The sequence below is a fragment of the Pristiophorus japonicus genome, chromosome 2, assembly GCF_044704955.1.
Source record: "Pristiophorus japonicus isolate sPriJap1 chromosome 2, sPriJap1.hap1, whole genome shotgun sequence".
Classification (NCBI taxonomy): Eukaryota; Metazoa; Chordata; class Chondrichthyes; family Pristiophoridae; genus Pristiophorus; species Pristiophorus japonicus.
Window position 1 is genome coordinate 35,849,882 of NC_091978.1, and position 27,780 is coordinate 35,877,661.

At 45.0% G+C, this 27,780-nt stretch overlaps 2 protein-coding genes across 3 annotated transcripts in view; both read right to left on the reverse strand.

Annotated features, from left to right (window-relative positions):
- LOC139229940 (transmembrane protein 127) overlaps nt 1–2,882 on the reverse strand; it is a 58,231-nt gene extending 55,349 nt beyond the window's left edge. The window contains exon 1 of the mRNA XM_070861594.1: nt 2,577–2,882. Coding sequence (XP_070717695.1) covers nt 2,577–2,763 — 187 coding nt within the window. The 5' untranslated portion in view covers nt 2,764–2,882. The remainder of the gene's footprint in view (nt 1–2,576) is intronic.
- A 7,680-nt stretch (nt 2,883–10,562) lies between these two features.
- LOC139229947 (DDRGK domain-containing protein 1) overlaps nt 10,563–27,780 on the reverse strand; it is a 132,394-nt gene continuing 115,176 nt past the window's right edge. For both annotated transcript variants that reach the window (XM_070861609.1, XM_070861619.1), the window contains exons 5-9: nt 25,599–25,721; nt 23,986–24,024; nt 13,008–13,064; nt 12,086–12,134; nt 10,563–11,830 (exon numbers count right to left, since the gene is read on the reverse strand). In XM_070861609.1, the coding sequence (XP_070717710.1) occupies nt 11,658–11,830; nt 12,086–12,134; nt 13,008–13,064; nt 23,986–24,024; nt 25,599–25,721 (441 nt within the window). In that variant the 3' untranslated portion in view covers nt 10,563–11,657. The remainder of the gene's footprint in view (nt 11,831–12,085; nt 12,135–13,007; nt 13,065–23,985; nt 24,025–25,598; nt 25,722–27,780) is intronic.

The window sequence follows — 27,780 nt, forward strand, 5'->3', positions numbered from 1 at the left end:
GGTTTTATGAAAGGGAAATCATGTTTGACAAATTTGCTGGAGTTCTTTGAGGATGTAACGAGCAGAGTGGATAAGGGGGAACCAGTGGATGTGGTGTATTTGGATTTCTAGAAAGCATTCGATAAGGTGCCACATAAAAGGTTACTGCACAAGATAAAAGTTCACAGGGTTGGGGTTAATATATTAGCATGGATAGAGGATTGGCTAACTAACAGAAAACAGAGAGTCGGGATAAATGGGTCATTTTCCGGTTAGCAAATAGTAAAGAGTGGGGTGCCACAGGGATCAGTGCTGGGGCCTCAACTATTTACAATCTGTATTAATGACTTGAATGATGGGACCGAGTGTAATGTAGCCAAGTTTGCTGATGTTACAAAGATGGGTGGGGGAGCAAATTGTGAAGAGGACACAAAAAATCTGTAAAGGGATATAGACAGGCTAAGTGAGTGGGCAAAAATTAGGCAGATAGAGTATAATGTGGGAAAATGTGAGGTTATCCACTTTGGCAGAAAAAATAGAAAAGCAAATTATTATTTAAATGGAGAAAAATTGCAAAGTGCTGCAATAGAGAGGGACCTGGGGGTCATTGTGCATGAAACACAAACAGTTAGTATGCAGGTACAGCATGTAATCAGGAAGGCAAATGGAATGTTGGCCTTTATTGCAAGGGGGATCGAGTATAAAGCAGAGAAATCCTGTTGTAACTGTACAGGGTATTGCTGGGGCCACACCTGGAGTACTGCGTGCAGTTTTGGTCTCCGTATTTATGGACAGATATACTTGCATTGGAGGCTGTTCAGAGCAGGTTCACTCGGTTGATTCTGGAGATGAGGGGGTTGATTTATGAAGATAGCTTGAGTAGGTTGGACCTATACTCATTGGAGTTCAGGAAAATGAGAGATGATCTTATCGAAACATATAAGATAATGAGGGGGATCGACAAGGTGGATGCAGAGAGGATATTTTCACTCATAGGGGAAACTAAAACTGAGATGAGCTGCAATTTCTTCTCACAGAGGGTTATAAATCTGTGGAATTCTCTGCCCCAGAGAGCTGTGGAGGCTGGGTCATTGCATATATTTAAGGCGGAGATAGACAGATTTTTGAGCAGTAAGGGAATAAAGGGTTATGGGGAGCAGGCAGGGAAGTGGAGCTGATCAGATCAGCCATGATCTTATTAAATGGCGGAGCAGGCTCGAGGGGTTAAATGGCCTACTCTTGCTCCTATTATGTTCTTATGTAATGGTTACAGCATAGGAGGAGGCCATTTGGCTCGTCAAGCCCATGCTAGCTGTCTGCAAGAGCTCTTCAGCTAGTCTCACTCCCTGCCTTTTCCCAGTAACCCTACAATTTTTTCCTTCAGGTACTTACTTATTCAATTCCCTTTTGAAAGCCACAATTGAATCTGCCTCCACCAACCTTTCAGGCAGTGCATTCCAGATCCTCACCACTTGCTCCGTAAAAAAGTTTTTCCTCATGTCGCCTTTGGTTCTTCTGCCAATCACCTTTAATCTATGTCCTCTGGTTCGCGACCGTTCCGCCAATGGGAACAGTTTCTCTCTATCTACTCTGTCCAGACCCTTCATGATTTTGAACACCTCTATCAAATCTCCTCTCAACCTTCTCTGCTCTAAGGAGAACAACCCCAGCTTCTACAGTCTATCCAAGTAGCTGAAGTCCCTCATCCCTGGAACCATTCTCATAAATCTTTTCTGCACCCTCTCTATGGCCTTCACATCCTTCCTAAAGTACAGTGCCCAGAATTGGACACAATACTCCAGTTGAGGCTGAACCAGTGTTTTATAAAGTTTCATCATAACTTCCTTGTACTCTATGTCTCTATTTATGAAGCCTAGGATTCCGTATACTTTTTTAACCGCTTTCTCAACCTGCCTTGCCACCTTCAATGATTTGTGCATATATACCCCAAGGTCTCTGTTCATGCACCCCCTTTAAAATTGTACCCTTTAGTTTATATTGCTTATTATATAATATAATCAAAAAAGAACAGGAGTGTTCTCCCAGTGACTTGGCCAATATTGACCCCTCACCAAAACCAGTAAAAAAAAGCTTATTATCTGCTCATTAATCTCACTGCATGCTTGTAGGACCTTGCTGTGTGAAAATGTGGCTACCACATTTCCCTTCATTATCAGTGACTTCAAAAGTACTTCATTGACTTTAAACACTTTAGGGCAACCTGATGTCGTAAAAGGCGCTATATGAATGCAAATGGTTTATTTATTAATGCATTAATGGTGTTTTGTACAACTCAGTCTTGCAACATTGATGACCTAATACCCAGTCTTTATAATGGAACTGGTGCAATACAGTTTGTTTTCTCTTTCTGGGGCGGGGGGGAGGGGGGGAGTTTCTAAAATAACTTTAAAGAGAGAAAATCAATTACGAACTGTGTTTACAAACTTCAAAAGAGGGCTGGCCCTTTTGAGGTACACGATCCTTTTAGAGGGCACTGTGCCAAGTTATCTGGAAGTCCCAGGGATGGTCCCCTTCGCTTATCCTGTCTCGCCAGCCTCAGCCCACCTTGGAGTTATTGTTTATTCTTGCCCAGTTACCTGCCGTGATGTTTCCCTGGAGACGCACCACATAAGCCACTCCATAGATCTGCGGGGAGGTGCCGTTGGGCACGACCTGGAACCAGTTGGGATCCGCCACTGCCGTGCACAGAGCCACCACCGAGAAGCACTGAGTGACAGCGGCCGGCAGATTGCGATTCTGCGGAACCAGCAAACTCCCTTCCATTCCCCGGCCCGATGTGTTGACTGGAAGAGGCACACACACACACAGCACTTCTTCAACTCCCCGCCTGACGTGCCAACTGCGTCGGCGCGATGACACACAAAGGGCTATTAACTCTTTGTTGTCTGTGCAGCATATTTGCTGGTCTTGGAACCTGCCATCGTCGTCAAGAGGGCATCCAGGCATCTCACTGTGTGCAACTCTCTCATCACCAGAAACCATGGGATCGTATGAGCCGTGTGGTGGTACTCTCGCCTCTAGGTCAGAAGGTTGTGAGAGTTCAAGTCCCACTCCAGAGACAAAAATCTAGGACTAACACTCCAGTGCTGAGGGAGTGCAGCACTGTCGGAGGTACTTCAGATAAACCGGGACCCTCCACCTCTGCCCTCTCAGGTGGATCTAAAAGATCCCATGGCACTATTTCGAACAGCTGAAGAGTGTCCTGGGCCAATATTTATCCCTCAATCAACAACACTAAAACAGATTATCTGGTCATTAGCACATTACTGTTTGTGGGACTTGCTGTGTGCAAATTGGCTGCCACGTTTCCTCCAAAAGAACAGTGACTACACTTCAAAAAAGTACTTCATTTTCTTTAAAGCGCCTTGGGACGTCAGGTGATTGTGAATATAAATACAAGTCTTTCTTTTCAATGGGCAAAATTACAGGAACGTTGTTGCAGTACGGCTACTAAACATCCAGTTCAACAAGAAGCCTGGCAAAGCATGGCTTCATGGCTCTGATTCTGTCCAAAATCCATTAAAATCCTCGATAACCAATGTCTCCAACTCATAACTGAAGTAAAGGGGCAACATGAACCTTACATACTGAACTTGTGGTATCTGGCTTCGATTGTAGATGAGGTGAGGTACACTATCGTACTTGGCATCAGCCTAAGGAAAGGAAAGATTAGTGCTGGAAAGTGCACTTTATGGGTATCGGGCGAGGACAGGTTTGACCTCGCCTTTAATGCTACTTCCCTTCTCTCCCGTTGCATTTCACAGAATGTTGGCAACTATGGATTTTTTAAATTCCATCTGTTTCTACATCAATTTGTTAACTTGCAAAAAAAAATCAAGTGTACCGTACATTTAGAAACATTCAATGGCTTCATATATTTTATTTTTATTTTGCATATAACAAAGGATGTCAGCACTTCCAATTTTGGCAGACTGTCAGCATAACATTCTCCCAAGATGTAGAATGAATAAATGAGGAGCTGCAGGGTAGCATTTATATCTTGAGTGTGCTGACCCGATAACAGCGATGAGCAAAAAAAACCGTCCTAATTCATCATCATAGGCAGTCCCTCGAAACGAGGATGACTTGCTTCCAAGCCAAAAAAGGATGAGTTCACAGGTGCTTCAATGAAGGACCTAATATTCCAGGTCCCGAACTACAGCCTGAAGGGCGGAAGATGCCTGTGCATGGATTTTTTTAACATGTAGTGGCACTAGCCACCACACGGGCTTGACAGAGCTCGGTCTTGATCCAGTGGCAAGGGTTATCCAAGGCGACTGGAGACCTGCTCTGCTGCACGGACCTAGTGCACTCACATATCTGAGCGAGTGAGCGTTTCATCTAAGCAACGGTGGGGCTGCCTCATCTTGTCTAGCAGTTCGCAGGGTACTGCTGACTCGCTTTCCTTGAGGGCACCGTTGTGAGCACTCTCTCGTTTGGGATCCTGGCTGTCCAGGTCCCGTTCAGAGGACTGTTGCGGGTGACCCTTCGCTCTTGGGCATTGCTGTGGTGGCAAGTGTGTTTGTGGGCTGCGCCTTTTCCACCCGGGTGGTGAGCGACGGTAGCCGACTGCGAACATAGGTGCAGTTTACTGTTTCTGGCCCGTGGCGGTTCATGCCATTGGATGCCTGCAATGTTAAACCGATCTGAGGCAGGGTATCGCTACCGGTGCCTCTGCTCTCCGGGGATCATTTACTCTGCAGCTTGTTTACTTCTGTCAGCTGTTGGGACACTTTATGATACATCATTCTGGTCCCGGGAACGCAGGCTACAGCATTGGGTAGCCCGCTGGACCTGTATACGACCGTTAGGTGCTCGTCCGCTATATTGGCTGATTGTAATTTGCACCCGACATCGCTCAACAACATTTTGCTCGTTACAGCTGGACTTTTACATTGGTTACCAATTTCAAGCAGTTCATTCAAAAATGGCGGATTGTTGGCCTCCTTTAAAATGGCCTTACTACTTTTACCCCAATCGTCTTCCTTGCGTGGACCATGTGTCGTTGCTCCATTAGCGCTGCACTTCGTGGTTTGGACGCCATCTTTTCTCTGTCCATGATGTCGACTGCCGCGATCTTCTTTCCCAGGGATTCTGCCACTGAAGCTGGGAAGGCGCCTTTGGATCCAACCTTCCTCCCCAGGGGTCCTGCCACTGAAAGCGGGAAGGTGCGTTCGGGTCGTCTCGGCCGGATCATCGCCACGCAGTCGTGATGAGTGGTCTGTGCCTCGGGGGCTGCGTGGATCTGCTCTCCGGTGCCTGGTCCAACCGAAGGTGGGGACTGAGCACAGGGGATGTCGATCGCTGGAGGGATGACGTCTTCCCCGTTCCAACGAATCTTCCCTATCCACCTTCTTCCAAGTAGCGTTGGTCCATCACCTGAAACAATCCACAGTGGTAAATTATGCACCGCGCCATCATGGGATACACTTACATCCGCACTACCCACAACTGATATCAGTTCCGTGGTGTAGGTGCACAGCTTTGCCTGAAGCTGGACCAGCTTGGGTCATTCCATAGCCTCTCAAAGGCTTCCTGGCTCATTACTGACTCACTCGCCGCCGTGTCCACTTCCATGAAGACTGGAACGCCATTTATCTCTACTTCCATTATCACTGGAGGACAATCTGTGCTGCAGGTATATACCCCATACACTTCGTCCTGGGACTGAGCTGCCTCTCTAGCCATCTCCTTGTAATCCGCACTGGATTCACAGCCATCTGCTGACTCCTCGTCCACGTGGTGAGTCACAGCTCTTTTGCATATTCGCTGGAGGTGGCCCTTTGTGCTGCAGCCTTTGCACACATAGGGCCCAAGTTTCCACATGATTTGCGCCTGATTTTTAGGAGCAACTGGTGGAGAACGGACTATCTTAGAAATCGCAATTCTCCACATTTTTTTTTCTGCAGTTCTAGTCAGGTAGAACAGTTCTACTTTGGAACAGAATTTTTTCTTCAAAAGGGGGCGTGTCCGGCCACTGACGCCTGATTTGAAAGTTTCCACAGTGAAAACGTACTCCAAACTAAAGTAGAATGGAGCAAGTGAAGATTTTTGTAGAACTGAAAAAACCTGTTCTACACATTAAAAAATCAGGCGCAAGTTACAAATTAGGCGTCTAGAACGAGGTGGGGGGGGGAGGGGGAGGGGGAAGGGAAGTCATTAAATTCTCTAATAAATCCTTATTTATACTTATACAAATATTATACAAATAAATCCAATCTGAATAAACATTTATAAGCAAAGAAAAGATTAAATAAACCATCTTCCTACCTGTGTGAAAGTGCTTCAGGCAGGCCTTTCGGAACCGAAGGCTGAACGGGCCGGCCCGAGAGTTCGGGCAGGGCCCGTCCCCAGCACCAGATTTACAGGTAGGTGGCGTTGGGTTGGGTCGGGTCGGGGAGATTCGGTTCGGGTCGGGGGGGGGAGAGAGGGAGAGAGAGGGGGAGAGGGAGAGAGAGGGGGAGAGGGAGAGAGGGGGAGAGGGAGAGAGAGGGGGGGAGCGAGAGAGGTCAGGTCGGATCTAGTCCGGGAGCGGGAGTCGGGTCGGGTCGGGTCCAGTGGGGGTGGGTCGGGTCGGGTCCAGTGGGGGGCGGGAGCGCGGGCCGGGTCGGGTCCAGTCGGGGAGGCGGGGAGCGGGAACAGGAGCGCGGGTCGGGTTGGGTCCAGTCCGGGGGGGGACGGAGCAGGAACAGGAGCGCGGGTCGGGTCGGGTCTAGTCAGGGGGGGGGGGAGTGGGTTTTTTCGGGTCTGGTCTGGAGGCAGGGGGGGGCGGGGAGCGGGTGTTGGGTCTGGTCCGGAGGCAGGGGGGGGGGGGAGCGGGTGTCGGGTCTGGTTGGGGGGGGGGGAAGCAGGAGCTGGCCGTGGGAGGAGCCTTATTCACGCAGCCCCAGTGAGGCCATTCAGCCAGGGCTAGGGGCTGCGTGCTTCGGGCCCCTCCCACACAGTTCGGCGCCTGGAGCTACTGCACTTGCGTGCCCACTGTAGCGCGCATGTGCAGAGGTCCCGGCACTGTTTTCAGCGCAGGGACCTGGCTTCGCCCCCCCCCCACAGCTCGTGCTGGCTGCGCCGAGGGCCAGAGGACCTGCAGGGAAGTGGAGAATACGGAGGATTTTTTTAGGCGTACTTTGTGGCGCGAAAAACGGGTGTCCAGGTCAGGACTGCGCCGTTCTAGGCGCATGTGGAAACTTGGGCCCATAGTCTCTGAACCGAAACCGATGAGCCGTGTGATTACCTCCGCAACGCCAGTATGGTGCTACTCGACTTATGTTTGCACCCTTCTGCGGACTCTGGAGCCTGTACGCTCTACCCTGGGCAGATTCACGTTCAACAGTTCTGCCTGTGAAAGGCGCCATTCTATTTACAGTACTTGCCGGTTTTGAATTCTGAGAGCGAGTCATCATCGGCTTGGAGCTGCAGCTTGAGGTCATGAACGCCTGGCTGATGTAGATGGCCTTCTGCAGAGTGACGGTGGTTTCGGCAGACAGTAGCCTGTGAAGAAGGGCCTCATGACCGGTGCCAATTACGAAGATGCCCCGCAACGCATCAGCGAGGATGTGCCGAATTCACACGGTCCTGCCAGCCTCCTGAGGTCGATTTCCTGGCCCTCGGAGCGGAGATGTGTATAAAATCGATGCCTGGCCATGAGGATGCTCTCATTCGGTTTGAGTTGGTCCCGAATTAGCACTTTCAGCTCCTCGTATCACTTGGTCATTGTTTTCTCTGGTACACGCAAGTCCCTGCCAAGGCCGTAGACCGCGGGCCCACAACTGGTCAACAGGATAGCTCTGCACTTATATGCAAGCGTGGCCGGATCATCGTCTATCAGGTCGTTTGCTACGAAATATTGGTCAAGCTGCTCCGTAAAGGCTTCCCAATCTTCACCCTCTGAGAAACATAGAAAATAGGTGCAGGAGTTAGGCCATTCGGCCCATCGAGCCTGCACCACCATTCAATAAGATCATGGCTGATCATTCACTTCAGTACCCCTTTCCTGCTTTCTCTCCATACCCCTTGATCCCTTTAGCCGCAAGGGCCATATCTAACTCCCTCTTGAATATATCCAATGATCGGGTCCAGTCCGGGGGGGGGGGGGGGGGGGGAGTGGGTGTCAGGTCTGGTCCGGAGGCAGGGGGGGGGGCGGGGAGTGGGTGTCAGGTCTGGTCCGGAGGCGGGGGGGGGGGGGGGGGCGGGGAGTGGGTGTCAGGTCTGGTCCGGAGGCAGGGAGCAGGTGTCGGGTCTGGTCCGGAATATATCCAATGCATCAATAACTCTCTGCGGTAGAGAATTCCACAGGTTAACAACTCTCTGAGTGACTGCGGAACTTTTCTAATGCACCGTTAGTCACTTTTGTGTGAAAGTTCGTAATCTCGTCGCCAGTTGTTATGTCTTTAATACTCTTATGAATGACTCCATGAAGTCTAGTATTGTACTTGAGCTGTTGTGACCTTAGTCCCATTTATTGTAACTCCAGAGTGAGGCACAAGCATGGTGGACAGCCTTTTATACTGGGCCCTGCACACCTATGCAGGTGACCCTCAGGTCTCCCACTGCAGTGCCCTCTGGTGGCACACCTTATGTGACTATATAGTTAGTATACATGGTCTTCATACATGACACTCACAACTGCCAATGTTCCCCCCCCCCCCCCTACTCGCGCTCCTCAAATTCTGCCCTCGAGCACCCCCAATTATAACTGCTCAACCATTGGTGGCCGTGCCTTCAGCTGCCTAGGCCCCAAGCTCTGGAACTCCCTCCCTAAACCTCTCTGCCTCTCTTTCCTCCTTCAAAGCATTCCTTAAAACCTACCTCTTTGACCAAGCTGCCGTAATTTCTTATGTGGCTCGGTGTCAAATGTATTTGTTTTGTCTTATAACACTCCTGTGAAGCGCAGCCTTGGGATGTTTAACTACGTTAAAGGTGCTATATAAATACAAGTAGTTCAGTTCTAGTTCTTTTAGTAGTCTTTGAAGTAAAGGTGTAGGAGTTCTTTGTTCAGTATATGTAAAAAGGGGTATTTTTAAAATCAGACAGAAAGATTACAGAAGCTAAGATTAAACCAGCCAGATATGTTAATTAGATGTACAAGTTCCCCAGCCAGCTGGTCAGATTGAGAGGCCGGTTGGCTGATGGGCAGGAAGGCCTACAGCAGAAGGCCGCAGCCGGGAACCGGAGAAGAGGGAGAGAGGGAGAGATTGTGTGTGTGTAGGGGGGGGGCACGGAATAGATCGCGGGGAGGCTGAAGTTTGGAGTGGGTCGGCTGATCAGGTTGGGGGTGGAGGGGGTAGTTCAAGGCTTCAGATCATGGTGTGGGTGGAGTGGGGGGAAAAGACATAGTATTGCAGAGGGGACGAGGCAGAGGATCCCAGGGGGGGAGCGCCAGAGGATTGCAGGAGTGCGAGACACATCGGATTGCGGGGTGGGGGGATGGTTCTGCTGAGGGAAGCAGATCGTGCCAGGCAAGCTTATGGGGGTCGGGGCCAAAGCACTCCTGCCAGTCCTGGCCCATAAGCAGTGCTGGAACAGCACTTACTTGCTGGATTTGGTAGTTCTCGCCTCCCTGTAGCTGCCGGGTTTCTCGAGCCCTGGGAAACTTGGCCCGTGGCTGTTAAATCCACATAGCTGCTAAAATCGGAGGCACCCAGCCTCATTAACATATTAGAATTACTGACCTGCGTCTCGAGAGCAGGTTACTCGTCCAGCCCCCAATGTTCCTGGAAGTCTGTGCAGCGATCTGGGAGGTACCGCACAGACCACGTAACAGCTTTATAATGGAAAAGACGCGTATGTGCGGTAATTTGAAGGGGCCTCGCACCCAAAAAAAAAATTAACAGGAACACTGCCACCCCGGAAGTAGACGTGCTCCCCAATATTATGAGGTTGTGTTCTGAGCATCCGTATTTTAAGAAGGGCTCCTGAAACAGGAGATACACCCTGTGCATATGCAAATATGGGGCGCAAGGCCTACTTTAGGCGCAGTCGCTGGATGCCTATACTTCAGCTTTTAGCAATGTGGCTCCGACTGTAAAACAGGCGTGACATCAACAAATTTCTTGGCCTGTGTTTCTATATCATTGGGTTTTTAGGAAGGCATAAAAATTATCTTGAGAAATGTGAACCGTACCTATTACAATTCATAACATGTTTGGAAATAATTTCACGGTCCTGTAAATTTAAGTCTACTCATTGGAATAGGTTACATCTTGGACTGATGAATCGTCCTGGCCAAATGGCTGACTTATTTTTCTCTTTCAGATGCTGACTCACCTGCTGCATATTTACAATTTCTATTTATTTATCAAAGAGGAAGTTTTCCAGATTACAAATATACTTCCTCTCAAATATACTGAATATAATATAGTAACATCATCCATTAGAGGCAAATACTGTACCGTTTCCTCTATATAAGTAACTGCAAGATCAGTAAATTTAACTAGATAATCATTTCTGGGAAAAAATACAATTAATCACCATTTTAAGACTTATCCCTAAAAAGGCTGAAATTTCAACAAAATGTTCTGTAGCCATTTAAAGTATCAAATTTAAAAAAGCCAGGAACAAAAATGGTAATTCAACAATGAGTTTTATTTTTTAAATATCTATAGACAACATTTCAAAATCTGTCTTGAAAATCATTCAAAATGAGAAGTCACAAACAGGGTCGACTTCCCTTAGAACTCTGAATAATGTACCTGTTTTCTTACCAGCTGATATTTGGTGCAAAATAACGGGGCTCCTTTAGTAATGTGTCAATGCTGAATAGATTACGATGTACTAACAGTACTCTTATAACAACTGGTTAAGATATCTACTCAAAAATACATTCCCCACAGCTAAACAGTCATAATTTTATTAGGTATAGCGATTTCAGATCTTTAACCTGCGCGTCACACAGTTCCTGCACAAAGCCTCTCTGTTATACCCACGTGTTGAATTATATAAGCCAGTAACTCCCGTATAAAAGTACATGACAATGTCACACATAGGAATGGATATAAATTCACAGAATTGTGGCAGCACTGTGGTCAATCAAGAATTTTACAAGCAGTCTTCCATTCCGAGATGTTTCAGTCAAACCTAATATAGAATTCAAGATTTCATCAGGGTGTTTGTGACAAACTGGTTTCTTCCCACAATTACAATTTTCTGAATTATTTTCTATTAATCCTGCACCACTAATTTTAAACTGTCTGCATTGCCCCGTTAGCAGTGACTGTACAGATCAGGTGTACTATTTATAACCATGTATCTAGGTTCAACTCCCGGCAGAAGCTGTCATTCAAGCTCATTTACCAATGCATGGAATTAATTGGCAGTTTCAGCAGGGTTATGTGGTGCAGTGTTTTGCCCAATGACACCTGATCAGATGGATAGACAAGATACTGAGCCAGGCCACCAGTCAGCAACGGCAATCGAAGGTATGGAGAACCTTTCAGCTCACTAGAACAGAAGAAAGAATACATAAAAAAAAGGCCTATTCTCAGACAGAACCTGGAGATGAAGAAATAATCACTGCCTTATAAACAAGGCAAAAACAGCACTTAATTATAGATAGATTAGAACAGCAAAAACATTTTTAACACAAAATGTGTGTGTAACTGACACAATCAGAAATAAAAATACGCAGTTTGCAACTTTATTTTTATTTAAATAAGTGAGTATTAGGCCACGGTTTCAGGAACAGCCCTCGAGTCCGGCTTAAGGTTGATGAGAGAGTTGCTGGCTTGTGCCAGTTCCACTATCGAAACTCGTCCTTGCTGCCTGATGAACTGAGCCACTGCTGCAAGTTCTTCTTCAGTGATGTAGATGAATTTTCCACGATCATCGAGAACACCTGGGAGAAAATGAACTTCCGTAAATAATGATGAACATTATTCATAGGTTACTTCATTACAGACGAAACAGGTTTTTCAATGCTCTATATGGAGTCATTTACCTACATAGAGAAAGAAAAGTCAATACCAGAGAGCATGTTTTAATCTATGTTGCTAATTGCACTGTCACCACTAACACGGCCCTGCTTTAGCCATTTGTATAATTCAGAGCGCTATTTACAGAACTCATTTATTTAATTGCGGACGTTGCATACCTGTCAGAGTTCCTTCAGCAATCAAATCTTGGAGTCTGTTAATAGCATCCTTAAAAGAAATTTTAAAAATTATTATTAATCTGAGGATAAGGAATCAAAGTATTGAACCACGTTCTAAAATAACCTGACAATTCAGCACGTGCTGGAATTAAGACTGGTTTGTGCGGGAGCCAGCAACTATTCAAGGCATCACAGCCAAGCCCAATCTTGCCCTTGTCCATCATCTACAGAGAAGTCAAATTCCAGCAGGGATTACTAGGTAGTGATTGGGAAGAGGAAACCTAGCCGAAAGTCCCCCCCGCCTCCCCATCCCATCCCACGCCCAGGGACAACCCCATTCTCCCCCACTTATTGCTGTCAGTTGCAATCAGTTGACTCAGCACCAAATTTTCTTGATCTCTATTAATAAGTACTTCACCAAGCAGTGCAAATGTCCACTACACCGTCAGGGGAAGTCGGTAACTTTTTGTAACAGTGAAACTGAAACGGCACGTCTACTAGATAATTATGGGAAATCGGAACTGAAATATTTAAGAACATTATCTGCCCCTTACAGTAATACCCTTGGGATTATAGAATAAAATTACATCTGTATTACTGGATGTGTAAATTCAAGAACAAGAATAGGACCATTTATTGAAGTAAACCTTTCGAACATTGCTCTGTGCACACACACCAAATTCTAACACAAGGATCAGATTAAATACAGATGCATCTTTCTTACAGTTACCATACATTCATTTCCTGTTCGTGGGAGTTATCTTGGGGCAATATTACTTGCCCTGTTTACCCACATTAATAACAGTGTTTGCAGTTGAAGTTTGGGGATATTCTGAGGGCACAAGGAAGCTCCAAATAAATGCAAGTAATGTCCTTTTTCTTCACCACATGAAGAAAATGGCACTTTTTTGATCCAGCTTACCTGTGTCCTCAAGCCAAAATGAGAGGCAAGATCTTCCAAAAGAACAACCTTTGTACTCTAGAAAAAAAAAAGATAAAATAGTGGTCATGCAGGGCTCTTAAGCAGCATTACAATAACCAGAATCCCAAAGATTAACATAAGAACATAAGAAATAGCAGGAGTAGGCCATTCAGCCCCTCGAGCCTGCTCCGCCATTCAATAAGAACAATAAAAACACTTGCACTGAAAATCACTGTGAAAACAATGCTACAGCGTTTACTCAAAACTGTAACTTTACAAATGTTAGTCCCAAGTTGCTAATACTGAACAAAGCTCTCAGCTGCTGCCAATTTACCAACCAATACTTGGTGATAAAGTTCCATGCTGGCTAAAATTGAATAACCACTGGCTGTCAAAGTAAAATTTGGAACGCAAGTTAGAATTATTGATAATTTTCTAGGTAGAAATGGTGTTATTATCCATCCCACCTCTTTTTGCTCGTGGACTAATTGGTGAAGACAAAATAAATTCAATGGAGGTTATATGTCAAAGTGTTATCCAACTGTTTGAACAAGTAGCACCTGGCATCATTGCGTTATTTTGGTTCTGCTGTCAGATTTATAAAACTGATCTGCAATGCTGACTATACCCACATTCCACAGAGGTAAACACTAGTCATCTTTACCAGGAAAGGTTACCAAGGGAAATTGAAATCTTTAAAAATAGGTAGAAGACATGCTCAGATATGGAGACTCGCTCAACCCGAATATGGCCGAAGAAATGCTGAAGGATGGAGCAGCCAAGCTGGAGAACTGATTACTATGGACTGAGAAATAAAGTGTGTAAGCAGCCCATGGAATTCAGTTCTCATAGCCAGGAGCTGCCAAAATCTATCTTCTGTTCTTCTCTGGAGATGTGGGGACAAGACAAAAGCATGACACTGCCACTTTCAGATGGCCTGATTAATGTGAGTGAGAGAGAGAGAGGGAGGCTGCCTTTTCAATATTGTAAACCATTAATTCTGCATACAATTAAAACAATATTCACAGCTATCTCACAGTCCTATTTCCATTCACTCAGAAATTACTAAGTATGTCTAAGAAGGTTTAAGTGGATTTACATCAGGCAGTAACTACACATAAAGCAATGTTCATTTCGGATATACCGTTAACTTAATTTTATAACAAACCTTTCTCCATAGCCAGGAAGTAAATGAAAAGTCTCCACTACAAATTCTAAAAAAGTGTGTAGTTTTTTTAAGAAGTCAGCGCAGTACGTTTGCTGTATTACAATATTTGTCACAGCCCATCACTCATCGACATTTGGGGGCCGAAATTCATGCCCGCCAGAAAGCTGGCGCACATTCCGTTTTTAAAAAGATTTTACCATCAGGTCCGATGAGGATCTCGATCGATTTTCATCTGCTTGCCGTTTTTTTCGGAGCAGACTGGAAGCCGGTCATAAAGGGGGCGAAATGCGGCGGTAAGTGCTGGTGAGGGGCGGAAGTGGGGGCGGGACGGATTCTCCGCCGTTGTCACTCAGCGGCGGAGCGGTGGTGACATCATTGCGCGTCTGCATCACCACGTCTCTCCCCTGCTTTAAAGGGGAGATAATCGGCAAATATTTAAGATCGGCCACTGGGCCACCAGGGAGGGTTTTGGCCGGGCCAGCGGCCTTGCACCCAAGCCCGACCGAACCCAGGGGCACAATAGTCCAGCCAACATAGAAGTCGGCCGGCAAAAACAAATGGCAGCGACGGCATTGGGCCCTTGGCTTTAATGGCCGTCACACAGCCAGGGTTCGCAATGACAGAAAAAGCTGGCCGGGGCACCGCTCGGCGGAGATTCGATTTTTCGGGCTGAGTATGGATGGAGATAGGGGGTCCCGGCGGTGCGCGCACAGATGACGCACTCACAGCCGCTTGGCAGTGGCGGGGCGGAAGTGGGGACCGCCAGAAATCCCCTCCCCCTCCGCTTAATTTTAGCTTGCGCCGGCCATTCGACCAGAAATCGGCGGCCATTTGGATTCTGCCGCACGGCCACCGCAAAACGGCGGTAACGGGCCTTTTCCACACCCTGAATTTCGGCCCCTTGGAATCCAATAATGTCACTACAATCTTGTTTGTTATTTGATGATCACTCTTTGTTTGGTGAAGTTTATTAATGCTTCAAACTCCAGATCGCATCTAAATGGTGTGAAATTTACAAACAGCCAATTGAAACAGACCTGGAAAAATGATTGCAGGAGTATCAGCAAGCATGACAAAGATTTTTTTTTAAATATGTGCTCATTAAAGTGAGGGATGTTAGTCCCGAGGAAGAGAGAACTTCCTGTTTCTGGCATCCAGGGTCAGCATCAAGCAGTGCAAGGTCAAAGAGAGCACAGCTCTATACAGGACAAAGTGCTCTCTGCGCTGCTCTAAAATCCTGCCTCAGCACCAACCTCAGACTGGCACCCCATTTACTGCACCTATGGCCCACACCAACCATCCTTGACTGAGTGGCACTGCCAAGTGGTGCCAAATTAGGGCCAGTTTTGTGCTACAGGAGCAATCATTTGAGAGTGTACAAACAGAAAATCACAGAAGAATGTAATTCCAGCAGTCCAGGTTGGATTTAAACCCAGGTCCCAGAGGGGAAGACCAGTGTCCAACTCACTACGCCATTCCAGTTCGAGGTCAGGGACTTTAATTAACATACCGCTGTGCAACAGCCCAGTGGTTCGCTCAAAGGTAACATTTGCTTTTTAATCTGATGTGTGCAACCTACGGCCGGAATTTTGCCTACCTCGGCGGGTCTGGTGTGGGCGGAGGCCATGGGAGGTCACGACCTCGCTGCTGGCTCCATCCCGCTGCTGAAAACAAACTTACGTCAATGGAGCCTATTAAGCTCGCCCAGCATGTTACCCAGCCCAATTAAATGGAGCGGGTCTGGTGATGTCATTCATGACGTGTTTTCAGCCGGGATCTTTAAAGGGACCATGGCCACATCAGATTTGACGTTTAATCTAACATCATGCTGTCAGTGTTGGAGCGTTGCGAACACTGAATGTCTGCACGGAGGCAGAGGACTGCAACCAGGATCTCCGATAACTCCTTCCATATGCCTATGGAGGGAGTCAAGAGCATGCCAGGAGGTCCTCTTCCCCTCCAATGGGTGGGAGAGACCTCCCCAGGATACCAAAACAGCCTGGTTGCAGTTTGCAGAGGTCAGGAGGAACTGGGTGCAGTGGCGCAAGCGTTTCAATAATCTCATTGGATCATGAAACGTTACTACAAAGCCACACTCAATCTCATCCTGCTATGCCACTCATCACATCCACATCACTCTGCCTTCCCTACCCTACTCCTGCATATCTTTACTCACACCAATAAACCTTGCACCTCCACCCATCCCATTAGCCACCTCTCACACTCACCCTCACCCTCATTCTAGTGCAATCATACCAACTAACAACACTCAAGGGGAGACACTTGGGTGTTTTATCCAAATGTACCTACGTAAACTTGAGGTCATCCAAAACTCGGCAGCCCGTGTCCTAACTCGCACCAAATCCTCTCACCCATCACCCCTGTCTGTGCTCGCTGACCTACATTGGCTCCCGGTTAAGCAACGCCTCGATTTCAAAATTGTCATCCTGGTTTACAAATCCCTCCATGGCCTTGCCTCTCCCTATCTCTGCAATCTCCTTCAGCCTCACAACCCCAGAGATATCTGCGCTCTTCAAATTCTGCCCTCTTGAGTATCCCTGATTAAAACAGCTTAAACATCGGTGGCTGTGCCTTCAGCTGCCTGGGCCCTAAGCTCTGAACCTCCCTCCCTAAACCTCTCCACCTTTCTTTCCTGCTTTATGACGCTCCTTAAAATCTACCTCTTTGACCAAGCTTTTGGTCATCTGCCTTAATTTCTGCTTATGTGGTTCGGTGTCAAATTTTCTGTTGTTGTCTTATAACACTCCTGTGAAGCACCTTGGGACATTTTACCGCGTTAAAGGTGCTATATAAATACAAGTTGTTATTTTTTATATAATATTTCCGTTAATGTGGTGTCAAACATAAAAATCTTTATTTTCAACGCTTTCCGGTCTTGGACAGATTTGTGTGCACCTTTGGAAGTGGCTTAGTGAGTTGCTGTGAATGGTGAGACATAACAGTAACCCCTGCAATGGTGCTGAGTATGAAAAGAATAGCTTGGTCATTATAGGGATGCTTTATGGTGTTGGTGTGGGGTGGTGCCAACCTGGCACATCACATGGCAACAATATGGTGTACCGTTAACTAAATCTGGCCATGATGGGGCCATTCCTGGCCTCACAGGCAGCAATGCATTCGGGTGCTGCTATCCTCTGTCCTGTGTAGCATTAGGTGGTTGCGGAGAAGATCGGTGTGCCTGGTGCAGCTGGTGTTGGGACTCATCGTGGTCCGATTTGGAGGACCAATGTGAGACAGTACAAACGGCACCCATGTTGATGGAATGGTGAGAGAGTTCTTCCAATGAGGTGACACCGGATGGAATCGTTGCAGAAAAGCCTTTCAGCCTGCAAAATCTGTGCTGGAAATGGACTGAGCAACAGCGTCTGCCTGAGGAAAGTGATCACCTGTCAGGCGGGAGCTTTTACTGTACATTTGATGCTGTCAACGAATCAGCTGGAGCAATGACCATGGAACTCCCGTCTCAGGTTGATGGACGAGGTTCCCGAGCAACGTGGTGCCCTGTCCATGTTGTTAAATTTAAAAAGTAAGTCAAAAAAGCCCGTTAAGGGACTGACAACTAGCTGTTAATCATCTCAATTGGGTCGCCCGCCGCTGCCGGTTGGGTTGGGTCTGCTCCGCGATGACAGACGCGCCTGGGGGAAAAGGCATGTGGTTCCTGACCCGATGTCAAAAATAACAAACCTTCCCACCCGACTTGCCACTGATCACACCCGGTACCATCTTGGAAAATTCCGGCCTATATATTCTTGTACAGAACAAGTGACTGTTAAAAAGACATATGGAACACTTGGCTTTATTAACCGAGGCATAGAATATAAGAACAGGGAACGGTATAAAACACTAGTTAGGCCACAGCTAGAGTGCTGCGTGCAGTTCTGGTCACCACATTACAGGAAAGATGTGATTGCACTGGAGAGGGTACAGAGGAGATTTACGAGGATGTTGCCTGGACTGAAGAATTTTATCTATGAAGAAAGATTGGACAGGCTGGGGTTGTTTTCTTTGGAACAGAGGAGGCTGAGGGGAGACCTTATTGAGGAGTATAAAATTATGAGGGGCCTAGATAGAGTGGATAGGACAGACCTATTTCCCTTAGCAGAGGGGTCAACAACCAGGGGGCATAGATTTAAAGTAATTGGTAGATGGTTTAGAGAGGATTTGAGGGAAACTTCCTTCACCCAGAGGGTGGTGGGGTCTGGAACTCACTGCCTGAAAGGGTGGAAGAGGCAGAAGACCATCACCACATTTAAAAAGTTACTTGGATGTGCACTTGAAGTGCCGTAACCTACAGGGCTACGGACCAAGAGCTGAAAAGTGAGATTAAGCTGGATAGCTCTTGGTCGGCCGGCGCGGACACAATGAGCCGAAATGGCCTCCTTCTGTGCTGTAAATTTCTATGATTCTATGACACTGCACTTCATTCTGAGTAAAGCTATCTTTGGTTCACTGCATCAGTTTTGCACACTATCTGTAGCCCTTGGGTTTTCAGAATGGCCAACATACAATGTGATTTTAAATACTCTCTAACAAATAATTGACAGTAATGAGTACTGTGTTGAGCAGACAAGAACTTCACACACTGTGACAAGCAACAACGCAAGTAATGAGGTTTTCACTAGTGAACCATACTGTAATGCTCTGGAGAAAATGACTAATGGATCCTACATTAAGTCATCGACCACAATGGTCTTTCCTCACTTTCATAAGAAACTGCAATTCCATCATTTCTTACCAAGTACTGTACTGTAGATACAGAACGCCTTCCTACCTACATGCAATCGTCTCTTTGAAGATACACTCCTACCTACTTCACAGTGATCTATGTACTAACATTATTCATACATCTGGCTTTTTTTTAACCATTTTAAACATTTTAAATGTGCAAGCAGTTTGCATACACAAATCTATGTATTGCTACCCATTGTTACAACATTAATGAATCCATCTTATTTGTGATCAGGTAAAGAAGAATAGTTTGTTTGATCATAAAGATAATAGCGCCATTTATAGGACTCATTAACCAAGCCCAAAATCAAGATGGGGAGGAACGACGTCAACAGAACATGGTATGCACGCATGAAACTGATACTCTCACACATCTACGAATCTGAAACGGATCTGCACGCTCATTTTATTTTAATGCAGTCTTTTACTATCCAAGTTTTAATAATCAAAATTACTGGGTGGTCATCACCAGAATGTCAAGTTCAAAATCAGACGGGTGCCTACCTTAAGCAAAGTTTCTGCTTCCCAACTAGAGGCTCAAGTCCTAGAGTTACCTATTAACTGCAGCTCACCAGTCACTGGAGACAAGTTTTCCCAAGTCCCTGCTGGGCTGTTTATATTCCAAATGGAAGTTGTAACAGGCACCAAAATAAATATCTGGAGGTGGTCACAGGGTATTTGAGTACGTTAGAATGTCAAAGTAGCATAATGCCAAATGCATTAGCATCCACCACTGCCTGCAGATTGATTCAGAAACCACTTCCATACATCCAAGTAAGATAGATAAAATAACATTTATGCCTAATTAGTCACATCATCATCTTTCACTCTGGTCTTGCGGTTTATCTCTTGCCTACTCACCCGCTGCAAAAATCACTAAGAAAGTGGAGGTGTTCGACTATTTCCCTGAACGATAGGGTGTAGTTGAATAGTCAGAACATTTAAATCATATTATATTGCTGGAGGGCCCAGGGGGGGAGGGGGCGGTGATTATTTTCAGGCTTCAGCATCAGTACATTTGATTTAAACAACTGACATAAAATACATTAAAATTGCAAGCAAGTTCCTTTTTAGAAACAAGTCTAATTTTTCAAAAGTAAGCTCTTTAAATGTAATCATTTGGACCAGTTCAGATTTTCCTTGTATGATCTGTAAGAAAATGGTCTTCAGACAAAATTTCCCATACGAAGGCTGGCATGTAACTTGTGTTTTGGAATTTTTTTTTTTTAAAACCATTTTTACCATACCAGTCCAATAGCATCATTGGGCAGGGATGCTGCTAACAAAGGTGAGGAATTTACCTTGGGGAAGACTGAGAGAGACAGTTAATCTATACAAAGCCTTGCAATCTCAACTGCTGAAGACTTGGGAGCAAGTCACCAAACTCCTTTGTTGGTTCATGGCTTCGGGGAAAGAGAAAGGACTGATACAGATTTCTGTTTAAACTTATTTGGAATATTTTTCAATACGGTTATTTGATTTAAAAAGGAATGAGTGGGAAGAATCCTCTCAACAGAAACTTATCTGTAGTGTGGAGTAACGTGGACTGAAGGAGACTGTAGATTGTAAGTTGACTGAAGTTTCCCATTAAATGCTGCATGTCTCTTGCTCCAAAAGCTAGGGGGGGTTACAGAGACATCATCAAGTCACAGGGCGCAATGACTTTAAGCCACACCCACCCATTTCACTACTCATTTCAAACAATTTGTAGTCATGGCAGTAATTCATGAGTAGGCTGTTTAACCATACAGCAAGTCTTCCCAAGTCTTAATTTTAAAAATACATTAATTTCTGCAAGGATTCAAAAAAAAACACACACACCCACACACATTAAACTTCGATCAGGCAATGATTCTACAAAATTGCATTTTGGAAAATAGTTTTTTTTCTTGAAGAAGAAATAATGTAAAGACATATTTTTAAATGTAGATCAACAGTAACACAATGGAAAGCAAATAGTAAATCTGAAATATGTTGAAAGTATGGGTTTCTATTCCCTTTCCCGACTATGAACTGAAAACAGTTAATTTAAAAAAACTAAATAGAAGTAAATACAGCTCATTCAAAAGGGGATTTAAGATTTAATCCATCTCACTGCATCTTTCCCCACCGTCAAAAATCTCAAGATCCATTTCTTTAACCAAGTCTTTAGGTCACCTCCCCATTTTCTCTCTAACTCCTGCTCTTTCCTTTCCACCACTAGCGATGCTTTGTCCATTAATGAAGCTATATAAGTGCGAGTGGTTATTGTTGTTGTGTCCTTTACAGAACAATTATCTTTTGGTATGAAACAAACCAAATGCTTTCACATTAGTTAGAGATAAAAGGGAGAAAAACCACAAGGGGGGCAAAATTGCAAAATTGTCCCTTTTTCTAGCCCCATTAACGCCTCTGGGGGGGATGCTAATGGGGTGCAAGGCAGTTTTCGTATGGGGGAGAAAGGTGTTATCAGCTCCCGGGAAATTGCACCGGAGGTTTGAGAGGTGCTATTCTAGCATCGGCGTGCATCGCAATTAGCATCATCGCCGTGTGCGGCGACCCCTCACTACCCTGTACCGACCCCTTAACGCACCGCGGGGGGAAATTGCCCCGTGATCCACGAGGCTGGCGTGGGTAGATGTTAACCCCAGCTTCGCGGGTCATGAAGCTGGTGGACACCCGCTCCTGGGGCGCTGTTTAAAGGGAAGGCCTGCAGCGCCCCAGGCCGCCACCTTTGTTGGCCGAACGACGCTTGGGTCGGCCTGACCATGGAGGCCCGAGCGTGGACCAGGCCGCCATTGTGCAGCCCGGCACTCCACCTTGCGTCCCTGGTGGCGGCCATCAAAGGGCCTGCAGAGTGCGCAGCGGCCCTCCCCTAATGGAAGGGGAGGGGGTTATAGTGCGTCGGCACTATGCGGAGCATCCACGTAGCGCTGGACTCAGCGCCGCACTACCGCCCGGGCACCGCCCCCAAAGGAAGCGGAGGATCGGAGACAGTGCTCAGAATCCTGTGAGGGGAATAGGGCCCAATTCCTTGTCGGGGCGGGACTTCCAGGCCAGGCTATAAAAGTCCCGGCCCCAGAAGGTTACCGTCACCAATCAGGGCGAGAGGCAACTTCCCCCCCCCACCCCCCCAACGAGTCATTTTAACCTAACCCACTCAGTGGAACATTGACGGAATCGGAACGGCTGCGGTTTAACATTCCAGTGAAGTCAATGGAAAGTAAAATCGTTCGAAGGATAAAACAGGCGGTGGATCCGATCCGGTCAGTTTCCTGTCGGGTGAGTTAGGTTAAATTTACCCCCACAAATTATGGAAATCTGTAATCAAAACAAAAAAAACGACAGAAATACAAAGCATTTGACATCTGAAAGAGAATGAAAGGCAAATATTTTGCGTGAGATCTGAAACATTAACTGATCTTTCTCTTTCAGATGCTGATCGATGTGTTGTCCCTTTCTATGAAGTGATGCGTTAAAAATATGCTACCAAATTGACTCGAACACATTTATCTCATCAATGATTAGGGAGATTTTCAAGTGGATTTACCTACTGTTTCAGTGATATCTGACTGATACATGAAATAAAAGTTGTTACCAATTCTGGTCTGCTGTAGATATTTTTGCAGGTACAGCTTTATTCACAACTGTAAGTAACCTGAGCATCTTGCTTTTTAAATGGAGTTGATTCATATCGCCCTGAATGACAGCATAACCCAGGGATGTAACAACAGCATCCCCTTGTGACCTGGGCTCGATATTCGTGTTTTTTTACAAATGTACTTCCATCTCTTTTGAGGCAGACCAAAAAAAACCATGGCGTGGCGAGGTTTAATAGGCATTGTTATGCTTCCCAATTTCACAGCAAGTGATCATACAGAGCAACGGTTAGTTCAATTGGAATAACTTACTTTTGAGTAATAATACAAAAATAATGCATATGTTGCATTTCTCTACATTCGTGGGTTGTCTTGCTTGACTTAAAACAAACTAATTCCTGACTCCATTTGGATCGTGTCCTTCTCCCAGCTCTTTTTTTTGGGGGCCTCACTGCTTTTTGTTCCAAAAACTGCCTGCCTGTGTCCCCGTCTCTCGCTTTATATCTCTCGCTGTTTACAGCCACAACAAGGCTTTCTAGTGCAATTGGCGTGAGTTTATTGAATTGCTTAGACAGGAGAACGTTGCACATTTACAGTCAAAAGGGAAACAACATCAAAGCTGGCTCATGAGCATCTTAACAGCCTATTGTCTCAGATCCCTCCAATTTATTTAAAACTTGCATGAAAACACTCTTTTCCCCCCAAAGCCTATGGGCTGCATTTTAGGCTTTTCTTTTGTCGGGGCGAAAACGGAGGCGGGACGGGAAAGTTACCAGCCGGGAATAGGTTGCTCTTTTGTAAGGAATTTTCCATATCTGGGCCCTAAGCCAGGATGCGCAGCGTGAAGGGAGGCGTTGTACAACTTTCGAGGCGCAAAAATAGGAAACTCGCGACCTAAAATGCCGGGCCGTGTGCGCTCCAGGTGCTGGGGGGGGGGGGGGGGGGGAAGAGAAACACCTTTTAAAAAAAAACACAAAATAATTTCCAAAATATTGCCCACGCCACCACAACACAAATCGCTAAAATAATTAAAAGGATAAACACTCGCATTTACCTTTACAGCACTTTACCTTCATCACCGCTGCCGGCATGGTTTCTCAATCGGTCAGTACGAGGCGCGATACTAGGCGTACTGGTCGGGTTCGAGTCAAAACGCGGACAGTGTAGCAATGAGAGGCATTGCACACCTGGCGCAGCTCTTCCCGGCTCAGCGCACCGCAAAACCCAACCCGAAGCTTGCGACAGGACGCAGGAGACATCTCTGCCCCATGTCACACCGCTCCGGGACAAGACCCGGAGCAAAGGACTGGAAAATTCAGCCCTTTCTGTACAAAAATTGTTCCTCCCAAAAAATACAAAACATGACAACGGTAAATAAGAACTTTACAAAAGTTGAACTTTTGTCTGCTTTCACAAAGTCCCTCTTGCAATTTTTCAGAAGATTAAACAGACAAACCAATGTAACATAAAATATAACCATTACCTTGATGTAGTTGGTGAACTCCTGCAGAAGGTTCTGGGACTATGAAAAGAACAAAAACAACGAAATAGGCAAAGAATGAACAATTTTTAAAAAAGAACAGCTTCACAATACATTACAATTTTGTATAACAAGGCTAGTCACAGTTTCTTAACTTCTTCATTACAATATTATAACAATTCTGAAAATCGCAAGTTCTGTTTTAACAATGTTAGAAGTTTCACTTTCTCTTTCACCAAGTTTCTTTCTCTGGGATTGGGGAACAGTGCCTTTTGTCAGGAAATTAAAAGAGGATGATAACTTCAGTGCAGTATTATACAAGGTCTTTTATGCTGAAGTGAAAAAGAACTTAGCATAACACAAGAACTAAAAGTAGCTTTGTAATGGGGAATGTATCAGCCGCATGCTTATTAGATAATGTGTTGTACTTTCAACTTAGATATGAAAGCACACAAGATTCACAGAGCAAAAGGAAGGCACTCTAGCCTGATTGAAACGACATTTTAATAATTCAGTTTGTCAATGATGACCAATATTACTTGGAAAATAATGCCTGCACAATGAATGCAAGATACATTAATTATCCACTAGATCTACATATTCCACTTAATCACATCACCTTTCATATAAAATTGTATTCCACTGATCAAGCGTTTAATAAAATGCAAGTGCATTATTGATCTCTTGCACCTTCCTTTTAAATTTGTTCTGGTAACATTCATATTTGATGTTAGAAGTAAATTGTGAACAAGCATGAACAATTAAGGTAAGAGGTGCTGTTAATTCCCAGCAAACCCAGTATGTAAGAATCATAGAAATTTACAGAAGGGTCCATTCGGCCATCATATCTGTGCCGGAAAGAATAATCTGCATGACTGCACTTTGAATATTTTATCTTAGATTGCTACTTGGTTTCCTTTAGTCAGCCCCAACAGTAGAAACAGCAATATTGTGTTTCTCAGTTTGAAGTTAGGTTGACTAACAGGACATGGCTAAAGCCGTAAATCAATATATAAATAACACATAAGCAACCTACAAAAATTGTGCAGTGCACAACTGTTGCATTAAGAGCAACATCTAGCACCGCTAAAAGCTAGTAAGTAGTAACTCTTGTTGCTGGAATAATAAATAAACTAGGAATTCCATACCTATAACACATGGAGGGAACGATATAGAAAGAAATATTTACACAAGACATATTCAACCACAAATGCTGTTGCTATTAATAATTTTCATAAATGTTATTCAAATTGGTTATTCAAAGTCTCTACATAAATAAAACACGGCCGATAGCCATTGAACTAAAGAATTGAAATCCCCGTTTTGCATTTTCGCCAACCTTTCCACTAAATTTAGAAGAAATTCTCATAATTGCTGTAAAGCAGATACAAATTTATTTTAAAGTTTGAACATTTTTCTACCTAACCTTGCTAGAATTTCAGTGAAGCTGCACTCCGAACCAGGCAAATAAAAACATTCACCGTTTAAAAAATAATTAAATAAGCCTCTGTTTTAAAATTCTATCGCACTTCCAGCAAGCTTGAATTATTGGCAGGACTTGATGGTTGCTGTGCAATGCCCAGAAAACCATTCAATAGTTTTACGCAAACAATTACCTCCTCTTCTGCTGGTTCTATCTCGATTCCTTCCTCTTCAATGACAAATGATTCTTTCAACTTCAGGTATTCTTCGTGCTCTCGCCGTTGCCTTTCTTCCCATACTTTTTTCAATTCTTCTTCCTTTTGTTATTGCAAAAAAAAAGAAAATGGTTTTTAAAGCAGGCATTGCATGCTTTTCAATATACTTCAATTCTAAAATGAAATTCAACTAAATTAAAAAAAACAATGCTGATTGTCACCCATGGCTTGTGCACAACGTGAAGCGCGTATGTGCAGCTGACAAAACGTAGCCCATGCACTGTACAGGTGCATTTTATATTCAGTTATGTGTTTATGAAGATATGCCACACTTATATAGGAAGCAACCTCTACAATTTGCATAACTGTGTTTCCTAATTAGTATTGGGAAGTCCCTTTTCACCCCCAACAGTGCTGCGTAGATGTCAAGATGCCAAGCAATTTTTTTTTTTGAAGGCAGAACATTCTCGGGCCTAAATGCTTCAAGCTGCATTAACAGCAACTGAGGTAGATGCATGTCTACAAAATGGCCTTAGGCTGAACAAAAATTAAAATTGCATATTAACTAGGAGGTAGAAAACAACGGCAAATACAAAGTGCTTTCTGAATCAAGTGTCTCTGGAAGAATATGAAGAAGTACAGCTTATTCTCGTAACTTCTGTTCAATTACCCATGCCTATTTGAATTCTATGCGGTCGAAATTCTTGGTCGGAACAGTAAATTCTCCCGTTTGTTTAGTCTGGCAGTGATTTTCTGATCACTGGGATGGTGGGGGACGAAGGAAGGGAGCATTTCGATGAAACGGAACTTTTTAATCACTCGTTTCAAACATTGCAGAAGGTAAAGGGACCTTGCAAAGCAAATATTTTCACTTTTCAACAGGGGCAAAAATTTATTTAAAAAAACAAATCACCTGTAGAAATAAAGTCACATATTAAGAGAGTGCACAAATCAGCCCATAACATTAAAATCATTGTATTATCATGGAAAATCATACTATTATCATGCACTAGTGAGGGTACAGAGGAGATTTACGAGGATGTTGCTTGGACCGGAGAATTTTAGCTATGAGGAAAGATTGGATAGGCTGGGGTCGTTTTCTTTGGAACAGAGGAGGCTGAGGAGAGACCTTATTGAGGTGTATAGAATTATGAGGGGCCTGGATAGAGTGGATAGGAAGGGCCTATTTCCCTAGCAGATGGGTCAACAACCAGTGGGCATAGATTTAAAATAATGACAGGAGAGGTAGAGGGCATATGAGGGGACATTTTTTCACTCAGAGTTTGGTGGGGGTCTGGAACTCACTACCTGAAAGTGTGGTCGAGGCAGAAACCCTCACCACATTTAAAAAGTATTTGGATGTGCACTTGAAGTGCCGTGACCTACAGGGCTACGGACCAAGAGCTGGAAAGTGGGATGAGGCTGGATAGCTCTTTGTCGGCCAGCATGGACACAATGGGCCAAAATGGCCTCCTTCCTTGCTGTAAATTGCTATGATCTATCAAAAATGCAGCACAATAAGATGCCGGATTTAACAATGATAAAAACTGATCAAACAAATAGTTATAGCAACCAGACTGTGCCCAGATGTACTTCATAAAAGAAAGCTCCTTTTAGCTTCAAGATACACTTAGATAATCCAGTGGTTGTGTTACAGTACTAGTAATCCAGACGACTGGACGAATAATCCAGAGAACGTAAGTTCAAATCCCACCACAGCAGTTTTTAGAATTTTAATTCATTTCTTTTTAAATCTTCAATTATAAAGCTGGCATCAGTAAAAGTGACCAGGAATCTGTTGGATTGTCGTAAAAACCTAACTAGTTCATTAATGTCCTTTAGGGAAGGAAACTTGCCATCCTTACCCGGTCTGGCTATTTGTGACACCAGACCCCAACCAATGGCCCTCTGAAGTGCCTAACAAGCCACTCAGTTGTATCAAAACCACGAGCAGCGGTTCAAGACAAAGGCCGACCACCTTCTCAGGGCAACTAGGGATGGGCAATAAATGCCGGCCGTGCCAGCGATATCCAAGTCCTAATGTGAGTTGAAAAGAAACATCGCCTCGAGATCTGCTTGAACATAATCACCATGTCTCGGGTAACAGGAACTAACAGATGTGACTGACTGTGTCAAATCTGGTGTATGATGCGCCTTTTAT